General features: G+C 32.0%; 1 protein-coding gene across 34 annotated transcripts in view; it reads left to right on the top strand.

Annotated features, from left to right (window-relative positions):
* The window catches only part of LOC145297554 (serine/threonine-protein kinase mig-15-like), a 1,203,941-nt gene that overhangs the window by 226,378 nt on the left and 963,018 nt on the right, over window positions 1-14,545 (top strand). For 11 of the 34 annotated variants that reach the window (XM_080143531.1, XM_080143529.1, XM_080143532.1 and 8 more), the window contains one exon: window positions 9,392-9,409. The exons of the other annotated variants lie outside the window; for them this stretch is intronic. In XM_080143531.1, coding sequence (XP_079999657.1) covers window positions 9,392-9,409 — 18 coding nt within the window. The remainder of the gene's footprint in view (window positions 1-9,391; window positions 9,410-14,545) is intronic. 34 annotated transcript variants of the gene reach the window in all.

Below are 14,545 nucleotides of genomic sequence, written 5' to 3'. Positions count from 1 at the left end.
CAAAGAGATAATGCTAAAAGTTATGAAAGAAAAAAAATGAAAAGAAAAAAAAAATATATATATTGTGTTGGAATATTAAGTCTTTAAAAAGTGTCAAAGAAAAATGTAATTTTGTACTGTAGGAAACCGTATTTCTTGTTGAGCAGAAAACTTAATGGAATTTTTTACTAATGGAAGGAGTAAAAGATGTAGATGTGATAAGAAATTGTTTTGGAATGTTTGAGATAATGATTTCGGTTTGAAGCTCCCCAAATTCATGCGAGAATTGTCTGTAGAGACTCATAACAGATAAAATACTTGGTAAAATTCAGTTGCGACACTTTTCTGGAGGTAGAAGGTTAAATTCTCAGTGCTCAGAATACAATTGCAAATTACTTAGGACTTTTATCAGGTCATAGCCGATGGAATGAGAGCATGCTATCCCTGGGGATTAAATAAATTGTTCTGTTTGAAATTCCATACAGATTCCAGAATTCGACAAAATACACCTAAAGAAAGTCAGAGGTTACATCGGCTGAGATGTGAAAATAACACTCAGAATCAAAGCAGTAGTCTGAATAATTTAAATAATACGAGTGTTAAAGGAAAGGTTAAATATTAATAAAAACAGTTTTGTAAACATCAAAATGGTTGCAAAAGACTGGTTTGTGAACACCACAAAGCATCAATTTAAAATAGGTATACAGCTGAAGCTAACTATTTTTTGGGGTGGGGGGGGGGTACAAAATTTTCCCCTTTTTGTTTTGACAAATTCTATTAAAAAAAAATTATTTTTGCACATGCTGCCAATCCAGATTTGTCTATGTCAAACGTGCACCATGGTCATCTAGTGTTGATGTTCATGCAGTTTTCTTTATCACTGTCATTGTTTAGTATCATCACATCTATCTACATAAAGATAACCATCTTATCTAATATGTGGAGTAATGCCAACTTTTCTGTGAATCTGTAGACAGTTTATGGTCACGCTGATCACGGCTACATTACCATTTCTGTTCCGTCATCAAGATCTGTTATGTTTCAAACAAATTTTAATGGAGAAAATATTTAAAACGGATATAGATTTAATTTTTCCCTATTTATACAAAAAAGAAGAGGAATGGTTATCTTACAGAAAAAATATCCCTTTCTCATCTCTCAAAATATGTCCTCATCGAGCTGATTATCAGATTGGCAGTCAGATTAGACAGGGCTATGATGTCAAGCAAAGGGGAAGAAACAACTGTATCTACCGCCATTGTCTATAACTCAGCTAAACTAGTACTTTTGACCTTTTTTGGTTTACCCATAGGATACCTATCATGGACTGGAGTGTGTGGTGTGACGCATCCCAAAAAACTCCTGTTTCCAACCGCATATTACTTTTATTATTTTTTTGATTTGTATAATTTATCAATTTTCAAGTTATAAAATAAACAAACGACGAATTAATTTAATTTAAAAGCTTCAAAACCACATTTAGATTATCTTTGGCTTAAGAGCATAAACAGTGGACATTGGTGTATAAACTTTAATTTTAACCAGACGTTATTTTGGATTCACTGTTTAAAGTTTTCAAAATCAGTTAAATTTCATACGAACATGGTAAATCGTCAACAGATCCACACAAAAATGGCCATTACTTTACATATTAGATCAATCGAATATTTATTGAAATAAAACAGCAAAACTAAAACAAGTTCTTTCAAATTCCATTATTTATTAAATTTAAGATTTTTTTTTCAAAAAAAAAGAAAAAAGAAAAAAAGTATTTATAAGATTTAAATGTCAACATTTTTAAGATGTCCAATCGATTTTATACAAAATCGATTTTTTTTTTAAAATAATTTTTTATTGAATTATCTTTGCAAAAATATAACTATTTTCTTAGAAGAAAATATGAGAAAGCACAGTAAGCAAAATAAAAATTAAAGTCAAGATTCTCATACAACACTGAATGGGGACAGTCAATATAGATACCCCCCCCCCACACACACTTTTTTTTTTCTATATCAATGCTAACTCCACATAGGTGTTGATGTTATAATCAGTTTTCTGAAGTTGAATAATTAAAAAAGTTCTAATATTTTTCTTGAATTTTCGTGGAAAAAAAAAAAAAAAAGGAACCAAGTGTTGTTTCTATCTTCCTATTTCTTGTGTCCCTCGTTTTGGCGGCTTTCTTTTCTTCTGGTCACATTCTTACGTTCATCGAATTGCTCTCTTCTGAAATCCTTCGATTACTGTCCTTTTTGCTTTTGATGGCAATAATGCATCTCCTCGCTCTCTCTCTCTCTCTCTCTCTCTCTCTCTCTCTCTCTCTCTCTCCTTCTCTCTGTTCTAGTCTACTAATTTTGAATGTCAGAAATTCTTTGTTGATTTCTGCCTTCATCACTGCTTGATGAACATTTTTGCATGGTAGTTCTCTTCATTGGTGACACTTCTCTGAACTGATCTTATTTTAATCCCAAATCTCTCTTTATCTCGCAACTTTGTTTTCATTCTACTTTCTGCTTCTATAGTAGTTTAATGTAGTGGTTAACTTTTAACAAGCATTTAAAAAAAAAAAAAAAATCCTCATTTCTTTATGCAATTTAAAACTAAACTTGATTTGATGTATTGTCTCAACTTAAATGCTACAAGTTTTTGAAAAGAAAATATTTTCATTTATTTTTTTATTTATTTTTTTTTGTTTCATTCATTAAAAAACATTTTATCTTTTATAATTAAAAAAGTTTATCTTTAACCAACCATTGGTGTGTGGGCACAAATCTTTAGATAGATAAAACTCTTACTTTTTCTCCATATTTACTTGTGTTTGTACTGGTTATATCTTTTCACACACTTTAATTTTTATTTGTTTAACACTTATGAATTTCTTCGTACAACTGTTACGTACATCTCCATTAAAAAAAAAAAAAAAAAAAAAATTGAAATGATATATCCAAGAACAAATATGCAAACAAAAACAATCACAAATTTTAATTAAAGAACAAATTATAATTTAAAAAAAATTTTTTTTATTCAATTGCTTTTTCATCCCAAGCAAAGCACAGTACCACTTGGATGTTAGGGATTACTATTTTCGGACAAAATTTGTAGAAATACTATGTAGGGAGTTGAGCAGCAAGATGTCTGTTCACATTCCACTTGAACTTTTACATGTCAGGAAAGCAAGGACTTGGAAGCGAATTCAAAGGCCAACATAGAAGAAACTATTTAAGTAGGTTTTTTCTGGCATCTAGGGATCTCTATAGTGTAGGTGGGATTTTGTTACTTGTTAGGTTAGTCAGGTATTTGCGTGGAATTCATGGAAATACCTTCCGTTAAAATATTTGCAAAATAGACATGGGGATGCAACATTTTGCTGATGGGACAGAGGTTGGAGTTTGGGAAGAGATGTTAGTCATTTAAAAAATAATTGTGCGGGAGGGAAGAAATAAATGCAACTTCTATATCTGATGTCAGATTAACACATTGACAATTTCTAACCTAAATCTTATAGGTTTGACTCATGCAACCAGTAGAACAATTCTACATAGCCACACTGATGTTTCTGAGTGAAGATATATATATATATATATTTGGATATTAAAATATTATTTATCATAAAAATAATTATTCAGACTTCCTTAAGGGGCATTCACTTTTGGTGAGAAATATGAAAAAGTTTCCATCTCAGCTATGTAAGTTTTTTTTTTCCTCTTAAAAATGAAAGACTCTTTGAGATGTACTCATTCTTAATTATGAATTTTTTTTTCTCCGATTTCATACACCTATCAAAGTGACCATAATGATTAATGTATTGAAACTTGACAATGGTAATTAGGATTCAAAATTTGAATTATGCAATCAGTGGGGAGTTACATGTAACCATACTGATGAGTCTTGGTGAAGATGAAATCTATACGTATGTGGATATTTGGATATTAAAGTGTGTGTGTGTAATATATATATATATATATATATATATAATTAGCAGGCCGCCCGGTGTTGCCCGGTCGTAACATAAGTTTAAAATATATTTTAATTTGTGCAGATTAAATACTTATCATTATAGAACTGATTGTCTATCGATGATTATATTCAATCTAATAAATAGCAGTGAGATCAAAACTATATATATATATATATATATATATATATATATATATATATATATATATATATATATAAATAGAAAAATTTTATTGAAATTCTCCTTAAAAAAAACAAAACATTAACACCTGTAAAGAAGGTATACAGAATTTTTAATTATCTGACAAGGAGTACAGATAAACTGGAAAGACATTTTATATATATAATATATATTACTAGCAAAAGTACCCGTCGTTGACTGGGTTCAAAACAGCCTACAGAAAATGGACTCTGATTTATGAAAGTATGATAGGTTATGAAAAGGAAGGGTTGTAAAGAGATAGCTTCGAATTTGGGGGTATCAAAACCAAAGCAAAATAAGATGAAAGTAAAAATAAAATAGATAACCCCCATAATTTATTATACCATGCCTGTTCACACTGACACACGCATCACAATATTCTGTGGATCTATATTAAAAAACCTTGTTAAACTTTGTGACATATTTCCATTCTATGGAGGTCAGGCGCGAATGAACACTCCATAATTTTATTATACCATATTTCTTCAAACTGAAACATAATTATCAAAGTATACTTACGCAGATAGATATGAAAAGTCTTTATTAAAGTTTGTGCCTATTTCCATTCTATGGAGGCCTGGTGCGAACGCAGACCCCACAATTTTATTATACCATCCCTATTTAAGTTAAAACATACTTATCAAAGTATTCTTATATACATCTATATCAAAAACAGTTGTAATTGTTTTATTTTTTAATTTAAAATTTTTTTATTTCCATACTGTTTGGACCAGGTGCGAACGCAGACCCCACAATTTTAATGAACCACCGTTCTGCCAGATCAAACATACCCATTCCTGTGTCTCGATACATCTTCTATCATTATATGTAATCAGTTTTTTAAAATAGTCAACCATATAGGAGCCTATTTGTGACCAGACACTCACACACACTCACACACACATTCAGCTTTATATTATAGATATGTGACTTGGGTGCCATCAGTTAGAATTGAAACCAAAACCTACAACTCGCTACCCTTGTTTCATAGCCTCTGAGCTACACCAATACGCATACCCCCTTTATTTTTTTCCCCTCTTCTTTGCCCCCGTTTTTTTTATTTTATTTTAAAATGCATTTTACGTTTAATCATGAATTGTCTTTCCTTCATAACTGCGATATTTAAATTGTGTACCCCCACCCCCCAAATCATGAAATATATATATTCATCGGTCATCCCTTTTTTAAAAGATGGAATCGCCCGATCATCAAAGACAAGATGCAAGCAAGCAAGGTCCATGGTTATATATATATATATGACTAGCCTGGGTGCTCAGGTGTTTGGAGGTATGTGTTGATCTAAAAAAAAAAAAAAAAAAAAAAAAAAGTGGTAGTAGGCAAGCAGGCTCAAACCTGTACCGCCAAAGAGAAGAAGAATGTGAAAAAAAAAAAGTACCGTCTTTGCTGTTGCATTTATCGCCAAACCGGAAGTGGCGAAGATTTAAGTTAAGGCTAGTCAATCAAAAAGAGGGGGATGACTTTCGAAAATATCTGCGAAGAAGCGACCCTTCCCTGAAGAAAAGTGCCCAGTTGAGGGTGAAGGAATTAATGTTTTTAGCCAATTTTTTTACATTTGTCGTTCGAAGGGTCGAGCTTCAAAATGATACCATTCTTGTGAAAATCCGTCGCCTCTGTCGAAAGTTTTCGGCAGACATATAAACAAACATACACACATTTAAACAGACAGGTGAGATTTATATTATTGATGGAAGTTAACTCTGTGTTCTAGTACAACGACTTATAAACTAATAAGTTGTCGTAAATATTTAAACAAATAAGTATTGGTGCATGTGCACTAACCAATGTCATGAAGCGACTGAAATAAAGTAATAATTCCAGTGTCATAATCCAGTCTGAGAAACCATATGGAAACTCTGAGAAAATTCATTATGGAGAATCTGATAGCAAAACCAATCACAGATCTTTGGAAATTTTCTGTTCCATCTTTATAAAAGAGTCTGCCAATTTGCCGTCATCGGTCTTGTTTCTAACAAGGCAACTACATTGATAGAATTTAAGTTGCTTAGAAATAAGATAAGAGCAACTTTTGAATTTTATAAGGAAATAAACAGCTGCAGCCAAACATTTTGTATAGATCTTGGTAAAAAAGAATTGAGCACTCTCAACACTTGATAATGCAGCTACATAGATAAGTACTATAATTTTCTTTATTTTATAGCAAGAGTGATAGCATAGGGGTAAGAAGTCTTAACTGCTGGTAAAGGAATCGGGTTTCAAATCTCGGCTTAGTGTTAATTCGTCCAGCAAGACCGAAGAGTTATGATACAGCAAAACAGTTGTCTGTAGATAACTAGATAATTGTGTATAATCATCTTTCATTTTATCAGCCAAACATTTTTTTCTCATTAGAATTAATATTGTTTACTGAAGGTTTCCATGATGATATTTAAACGTGCATATTCATAATAGTAAAACATTAATAAAGATATTTTTTTGATAATGGTCTAAGAAAAAAAAAAAAAGTTATGCTATCTTGTTTTTCCTTAATTAAATAAAAAGAAAGACAAAAAAAAAATTATACGCTGGGTTTATTTATATCAACAAATCTATAATATTGCTTGGTTAGAGAAGTGACTCATATTGCAAAATTATGAATGGTATTTCACAGTTGCTACAGTTTCCACTTCTGTATCTCTGTAAACATAAAACCGGCACTTTTTTGTGGCTTCATTGTAAATATAAACTGAAGTTGCCGTGCGCCGTGACTTTGTTGCTGCTTATCAGTTTTCTCTTTTGGAAAAAAAAAAAAAAAAAAAAAAAAAAAAAAATGGCTTGTGTTTGTGAAGTCCAGTAAAATGTCTCCTATTACAGATGAGGTGGACTCATCAACACCAAACTCGTACAACTGTAGTTTGTCTATCATTTTTGTCTATCATTTTTAGTGTTTGATCAAGAATGCATACATATGCACATACACGGTTACTTTCTATGTATCCGTTTCTTTTTTCTCTTTTTTTTTTTCTGTGTTAAAGTCCTTTTAAATCTACATGTTTATAAATTCATGCTTCTTCTAGAGTCGCATATATTTATATAGTTATAAAAGGAAAATGCTCAATGTCGATGACAGAACATATGTTGATCTAATTCATGTTTGGATTCTGCAGACTACTGTTCTCGTCTTGAGTTTAGTTTTTACAGTGTTTCGGTCGTTGTAACCTCTGACCCTTTTCAAGCATATTTTGCTGAACTCTGGAATGTTTCTATCAAACTCTGGTACAAGATAGACCTGAAGGAGGTCGGAAGTTACATTGAGCAAGAAGTTGTGAAAATGACACTCAAGATGAGAACAGTAGTCGGAAGAATCCAATTCATACAAATAAGCATTCCTCGTCTCAAAAATTCAGAAATGTAATATGTTGATCTGGGTTTGAAGAGAGTAACACATAAAATCAAAAGTATAGGGTAACGTCTATTCATTTTTTTTTCATCAAGTATTTAAGATTCTGTCTATCCTCTTGAGAAACACACACACACACACACACACACACACACACACACACACACACACACACATTAAAAGAAAATATATGCATTGTGTGTGTATGTGTATATGCACACATTATCTGAAGAGTGTAAAGCAAGAAACTGCCAGTCACCAGGTGCTGTTGACTTGTCTTGTCGTTATTTTGATGGCAGGTGCTCGACTGAGCTTCTGTCCATGCCTCCCTCGTATATAATAAAATATTCTCAGCAAACACTTGTCTAGTTACAACAACTGCCAACAATTTCCCTTACTCTCTGTGTCTAAAACTACACTAATATTCCATGAGCGAAGTTTCTTTCCTGGAATTGTTAATCTGTAGAACACAGTATCATGAGGCTGCTTCCCAATTGACTATGACATTATCGTTTTCAGGTTTAATGTAAATAAATTCTTGTTGAGCCATCCTTTTAAATAATTAAACACTACCCAAGTTCCTTAATTACCGGGCACTCTATCCTCGAGTAACCTTTGGGCTTTGATAAGTAGTGACCCTCTGTAGTAAAGAAAAAAAAAATGTGAAACATCCCTATCTCTCTAGATATTTTTTTATCTCTCTCGCAAATGAGCACGATTGACTTGTATACAATAAATGTGTATTGTGATTTCTTTATCCATAAAAGATCACAAAAAAAAAAAGAAAAAAAGCTGAAGCAAATAAGCTTTGAACTTTCTCGTTTTACCTGTCTCCAGCTGTTCAACATGGCAGAGGTTATCAGTCTTGAAAGAGCAAAGGGAGTTAACCCCCCCCCCCCTATTTGTTTTTCTTCCCTGCTTCAAGAAGAAAACTTTACATTTCACCCCCCCCCCTTCAATATGTGATACACTTGTGCAAGGCATCATTTTATAATGATTGGATCTTCACCATTCATTCCCCCTTCCCCCTCCCTGTTTACCAGATCTGATACTGAAGACATTCGAATGTCTTCTATTCAACACAGCACATTTCATGAATTACAAATAATAATGGTGATAATAGACCTCGGCTATAATTTGATGTATTGTGTTTGGACACTGTTCAAAAACAGCTTATTTATATTTTATTATAAAGCCATTAGTGTATTTGTCATTCTTACTTCATTTCAATTGAGTATTTAGTTACTTTCTCTTGATATATACATAGTTGTCTTTTACCTTCTTAACAAATCTTTTTCATCATCTTAACTATGGTGAGTCTTTGACATAATTGCGTTCTCTAAGTCTGTGTGTGTGTGTCTTTGTGTATATGCAATTATTTAGATTCTGAAAGGACCAAATCAAGGTATCTAAAAGGAGTTGCATCGAACGAATCTTGGTTTAGTGATGAAAATGCAATTTCCTACTTCAGCATGACCTCGATTGATTGACAGAACCTCTTACAGAGATGTAGACACATTAAAAAAAAAATCAAAATAAAAAAAAATAAAAAATCATTTGTAAAGTTTTTCTTCTACTTGATCTTGTTCGGAAGAAGAGTCTTAAGAATTGTTATTTGTTCTTTTCTATCAATTCAAACATTTTATCAAATTCCTCCGTGTTCATTCTATTTTTATACGCATTCTTGAAAAGTTAAGTTCTCCCTAAGTTTTGCCTAATTAGATGTCTAAGAAAGACTTGGTTCTGAATTTCAGCTTCAATTCCTTTTCTTACAATCGAGTGGTCAGATCCTTACAAAGTGAAGAGCACTATTATAGTCATCTTCCCCTCCCCACATTTACCCATCAAAACCCACATTACGCATTCCTAATTACCTTAAACCTTCTTCAAATTTTCAGATCTGATGAACAAGAGCTGTGAGTTGGTTTAAAATATAGCCATTTTTTATTCTTTAACATTTTTCTACTTTCAACTGGTTCTTCTCATTAACTGCTGAGTCCAACATATTGAGCAATATTTGAGGAAAACGTTTTTATGCTACCCTGCTAACCATACCCTCCCTTTGTGCCTGTTTTTATTTATTTTATTTTTAAAATTAATCTTTTAAAAAAGATTTTTTTTTTTTTTTTAAATATTATTTATTCATTTATTCTTGAATGATTTTCAAGTTATTATCTGGCTTCTTGCTTTCTACTTCTCGCACATCCATTTCAGAATTTTGGCTCAAGAGATGGAGGGATTAGGGAGATAGAGGAAGCTGTCTCATAATTATAGAACCCGGAGGCAGCATTTGAGCCTGGGATCATGCACAAAATTTAATGTTGATTATGTCTTGTAAATAAGCAAGTCGACAGATTTCAAATAATTTTCTCTTTTTTACAGTTTAAATTGGAAGTTCAACAGTGAATGTTAGTGGGAGGGGAAGGTGATTACCTTGATTAAAATTTTTTAAATATCTCCTTTTCAATAAGCAGAATACACACACACACACACACACACACACACACACACACACACACACACACACACCCTAATCAAATCCACCCTAGGTCCTGGCTATGACCTAAAACTATATCCGATGGTGAAGCCCCACCTTGTGGCCCTTGGGGAGTGTGAAGCCACCCTTTAATTGCCATTGGTCCCAGGTCCACTCTGACCCACAGTGGTAGTACCTGTTAGGGTCCCAACTATGGGTTAAATAGAATCTGACTTTAAAAAAAAAAAATACTCCATTAAAAATCGTTCCTCAAAATAACTAGATTCGGCATTAAATAACCTGAAAAAGGTTGATATACCGTAAAACAAAAACAACCAACAAAATCCATCCTAAAAAACACCGGATTTGATCTTCACATCTCGGAAACAATATCTCAGGATCGGTGCCTGTGACACCAATCCATCATACATGGTACCAAAGGATACGAGGCAGAAAGAAGACTGGTGGAGATCAAGAGGCAGGCAAGAAAAAATCGTGCTGAACAGCAATGTCCCCTGCCAAGCATTGCTTGCCTTCTCTGTCCACGCAAATTCCACGCTCAGATTGGTCTGAGAAGCCATCTGTGATCCAAACACTCAGGGAAGAGGAAACTGAAATTCTTGGATACGAGAAATCGCCCGCCGATATATAATATATATATAAAAATCATTTTTCTCTTTTAGATATGAAACCAGGGTATATTAACATTATGATTAGCAATGTTGTCATCTTATACACTTATGCTACACACACTTGTATCAGTGTTTATAAAGGGGAGAGAGCGTAATGAGAGTTTGTCTAAACTTAAAAAACAGAGACATAAGAATAATAAAGAGACTAAAACATTCTGTGTTCGTTCTGGAATAAAAAAACAAAAGACATATTTGGAGATTAAAATAAAACGTATATCTTTTTTTTTTTTTTAATATAAAAATTTCAAGTTAACATTTATTTTACACAATTGTTCTTAAAATAGATTTTATTCTTGAAAATCAAACCTTAAAACTGGATAAAGATTAACATCATTGGATTCTTCATGGAGTATAACCCAAGAAAATGTGTGCTTAATCTTGTTATAGGGCTTTGTTATGAATAAAATAAAGTAAAATGTTATCGCTGCTATTTATGAGAAAAGTGCATTTTTTTTTAAACATACCTATCTTTATCTAATGCCATTCAGTGTTCATTGCTTTTATAGAGAGACCTTGTCTAATACGTCTAATTCAGGTGACTGGTCTTAACGCTATGGCAGTTATTTCTGTAAAGACGCAATTTAAAATAATAAGCAGCACTTTACTACGTAAAGAGCAATATTTAGTGTAAAAGGAACATCCGAGGTAAATAGTGCCAAAGACTACCAAAATTTCAGATTATGGAAGGATCACCTAAGGTGTGCAGTGTCAGACCTGTTTATATCTTATGTGCAAGGTGGTTGTTGGTAGCATTCAAGGAGTCATGTATGTATAATATATGTATATGTATATATATATATATATATATGTATATGTATGTATGTATTGTAACTCCCACCGTCCAATATTTGAAGTGTGTATGTATATATACATGAGAGAGAGCTTAATTCCTGCTCTCATCACAAAGTGATGAGGAATTTCATGATGATGGTGAGCAGTACTTGAATTTTCACTTCAAAATTAAACCAACCGATATTAATTCATAAATTTTATTTAGTTCTTTCTAGTTTTTCCGGTTGAGCAAAATTATCTTTTCTTGCTTTTTATTTATTTTTCCGTTTTTTTTTATTTTTATATTTTTCGCAATAACTTTCTAATGCTTCAGCCAAGTTTCTTGCTTTTTCTCCGTTAGATCAAAGGTCAAGATTGTCAATTTATTTACCATAACATTTTCATAATAGAATTCTGCTTCTGTTACTCTTAAAAATCACTAATATATAGGTATATAAGTAACAGTGAAGATTTCAAAACGAAAGTGCTCAATATGAAAATCCAAACTGCATGATAAAAAAAACTAAAAGAAAAAAAAAAATCTTCAATAATGACCATTAGAAACCTTAGTTTACATATAGTTGGGCATTTAAACTATGTGAAAATTTCTTTTTCAATGTTAGTCTGACCATAGGTATAATTTGAAATTACAATAACATTTTTAATGCAGATTATGCATCTTATATATGTGTGTAAACTCTTCCTTTAAAAATGATGCATGACTCTTTGATTATCAGACAAACTCCAAATTTTAGGATTCTACAGCATAAAATATGGTTATAGTTTTTTTTCTTTTCTTTTATATTTGGTTAAAAGAAACTAATTAAGGGGTTTAATAATTTTCAAGAATTAGAAGCTATGACTGAATGGCTCTTTATCTCAAGAGACAATTGATACCCTCTGAAAAGATACCTACATGTTATTTAAAAAAAATTTTTTTTATTTTATAATGAAGCAAGGTTACACAATTATAACCACTTTCGCTCTGGCAATGCTTGCATAAAGAAAGACTGGAAATATCTTAAAGTTTATTCTTGTAGAGGAGTTTCTCTACCAAGGCTTAAAAGTTAAGTCTACCCTACTATTTCACCCAGTAGAAATTGCTTCATATCTTTTCCAATGTGTATGAGAGAGTCATTTAATGGCCACTTCCAAATGTTTGGCAGCTGATGTTTGTAAAAGATCGGCCATCTTAGCACTGATCAGACTCAGGGTTGCTTTTATTTGGTGATTCCATTGGAAAATGGTGTTTCGCCATGATATAACCATGCAGATATGTATATTTTATGTATTTTTTCATTTGCCACCTTTGTTAATTTTACGAGACATTGTAAAGAATCTTTGTAAAATGTTATACCTTTTTGTACACGTTGTAACTAGTATGTATATAATAATAGCTTATGTTAATTTGGCTCTAATCACCTCGGTCATTATTCTTCATTTCTAACTATGGATTCATTCAAATGCAATTAAGATTTAATTCCATCTGATGATGTTAGTCTTCTTTTAGTTCCTCCCCCCCAAACAAATTCTATTGAAGATCAATAGTCATTGAGAAGTCAGTGATAAGTGGCTGTTGTGATAATGCAAAATTATTTACAGAGGTAGTTAAGAAGTGGAGACTACTGGAAATGTGGGGAGACTTATTTTCATCCAGATTACAGGGAACACCACTAGCTGTTGTCATTGAGTAATCTCTGATGATGGCCTGTGTGAGAACTAGTGAGTACAAATAATAATATTGCAATTTAGATAGGGCCAGTGGATGTAAATAATAAATGTATAACCTTGAATTTCATTTTCCTTTAGACTTTAAGATTCCTCATCTGTTTCAGAGAAATTAACTCTTTGTGATTTTCTTAATCATTTCTTTCAATCGAAACAAAATGGCTTTTATCTTTCCTTCTGCTTTTAAACAATAGATCACCTTTAAAAAGAAAAAAAAAGAAAGTTATCTACGTTTTGCAGGCGATCCTTTACATTAACATTTGAAAAGGTTTGTAAATGTTTATTACTTTTTACTCTAAATCTAATTGCTTTAAATCCGCATTGTGTATTATCAAAATATATTATCAGTCGAAAAGATGTACCTTTTTATTTGCAGAATGTGTCTTGGCCAGGGATTTTTTTTTTCTTCTAACCACCAAGGCCAACACTGGACCATTATTGAAATAACTTTTTTCCATGTTTACTGTGGTATGTTGCTAGCCCTGTGCAGTTTTTAGGAGGTTAACCTCTCAGGCTTTGCCTTTCCTTTTAATAGGAAGTTAACCTTTAGGAGTTTAGCCTTCTCAGGCTTTGCCATTCTTTGAAAAGGGATTAGCTAATCGCCTGAGGTACTCTTACTGGTGAATATTGACAGGGCTTCCCAGGCGTTTTTTGCAGTCCAGAGTGCTCTTTTTTAAGGTGCTGGCTTGTTAAATCCCACTTTCTGACCCTTGTGTCACATCATACCATTGAATGTTTGTAATTTAAAAGTTTTTAATTTTGATCTTTATAATGAGTTTCATGATTATAAGCGATCAGGTGGGGAGTCATTTGGTATCAAACAAGATGTGGCTGGAATTGACGAGCTATCTACCCATATACATCTATTTACAAGCGAACGAATCAAAAAAATTTTCAGTATTCATACATTAATATTTGTTTTAATATTATTTACTGCTTTTAATTATTCAGTGATTAATAGGCAATTATCTTCTGCGCTACATTTTTTATTGATTTGTTTTCGTTTGATATATTAATTTTACTAATATCTTACAAGTGTTAATTTGAAGATTTCTCAATTGATGTTTCGGCTAATATTTCTATGTATATCTAGACTGTTTAGTGCTATTGCTGCGTTTTTCACACTTGAGTATGATCATGTGATAATTATACTCACACTTACATTTATGTGGTTCTTATGTATACTTTGTTTATTTCTGATCTTATTTACTGTTGCTTTGTATATTAGACATTTATTTATTACTGGGCAATTATTTTTTTTATTGTACAATTACATGAGCTGATATTATTAACTCTAATAGTACCAATATTATTATTAATATTAACTATTATTTTATCATATTATTACTGATTGCATGTTCCTATTTACAATGCCTCCCCACGGG

This window comes from Euprymna scolopes, chromosome 18 (assembly GCF_053919585.1).
Source record: "Euprymna scolopes isolate OS-2025 chromosome 18, ASM5391958v1, whole genome shotgun sequence".
NCBI lineage: Eukaryota > Metazoa > Mollusca > Cephalopoda > Sepiida > Sepiolidae > Euprymna > Euprymna scolopes.
This window is presented reverse-complemented; position numbering and strand designations above follow the sequence as displayed.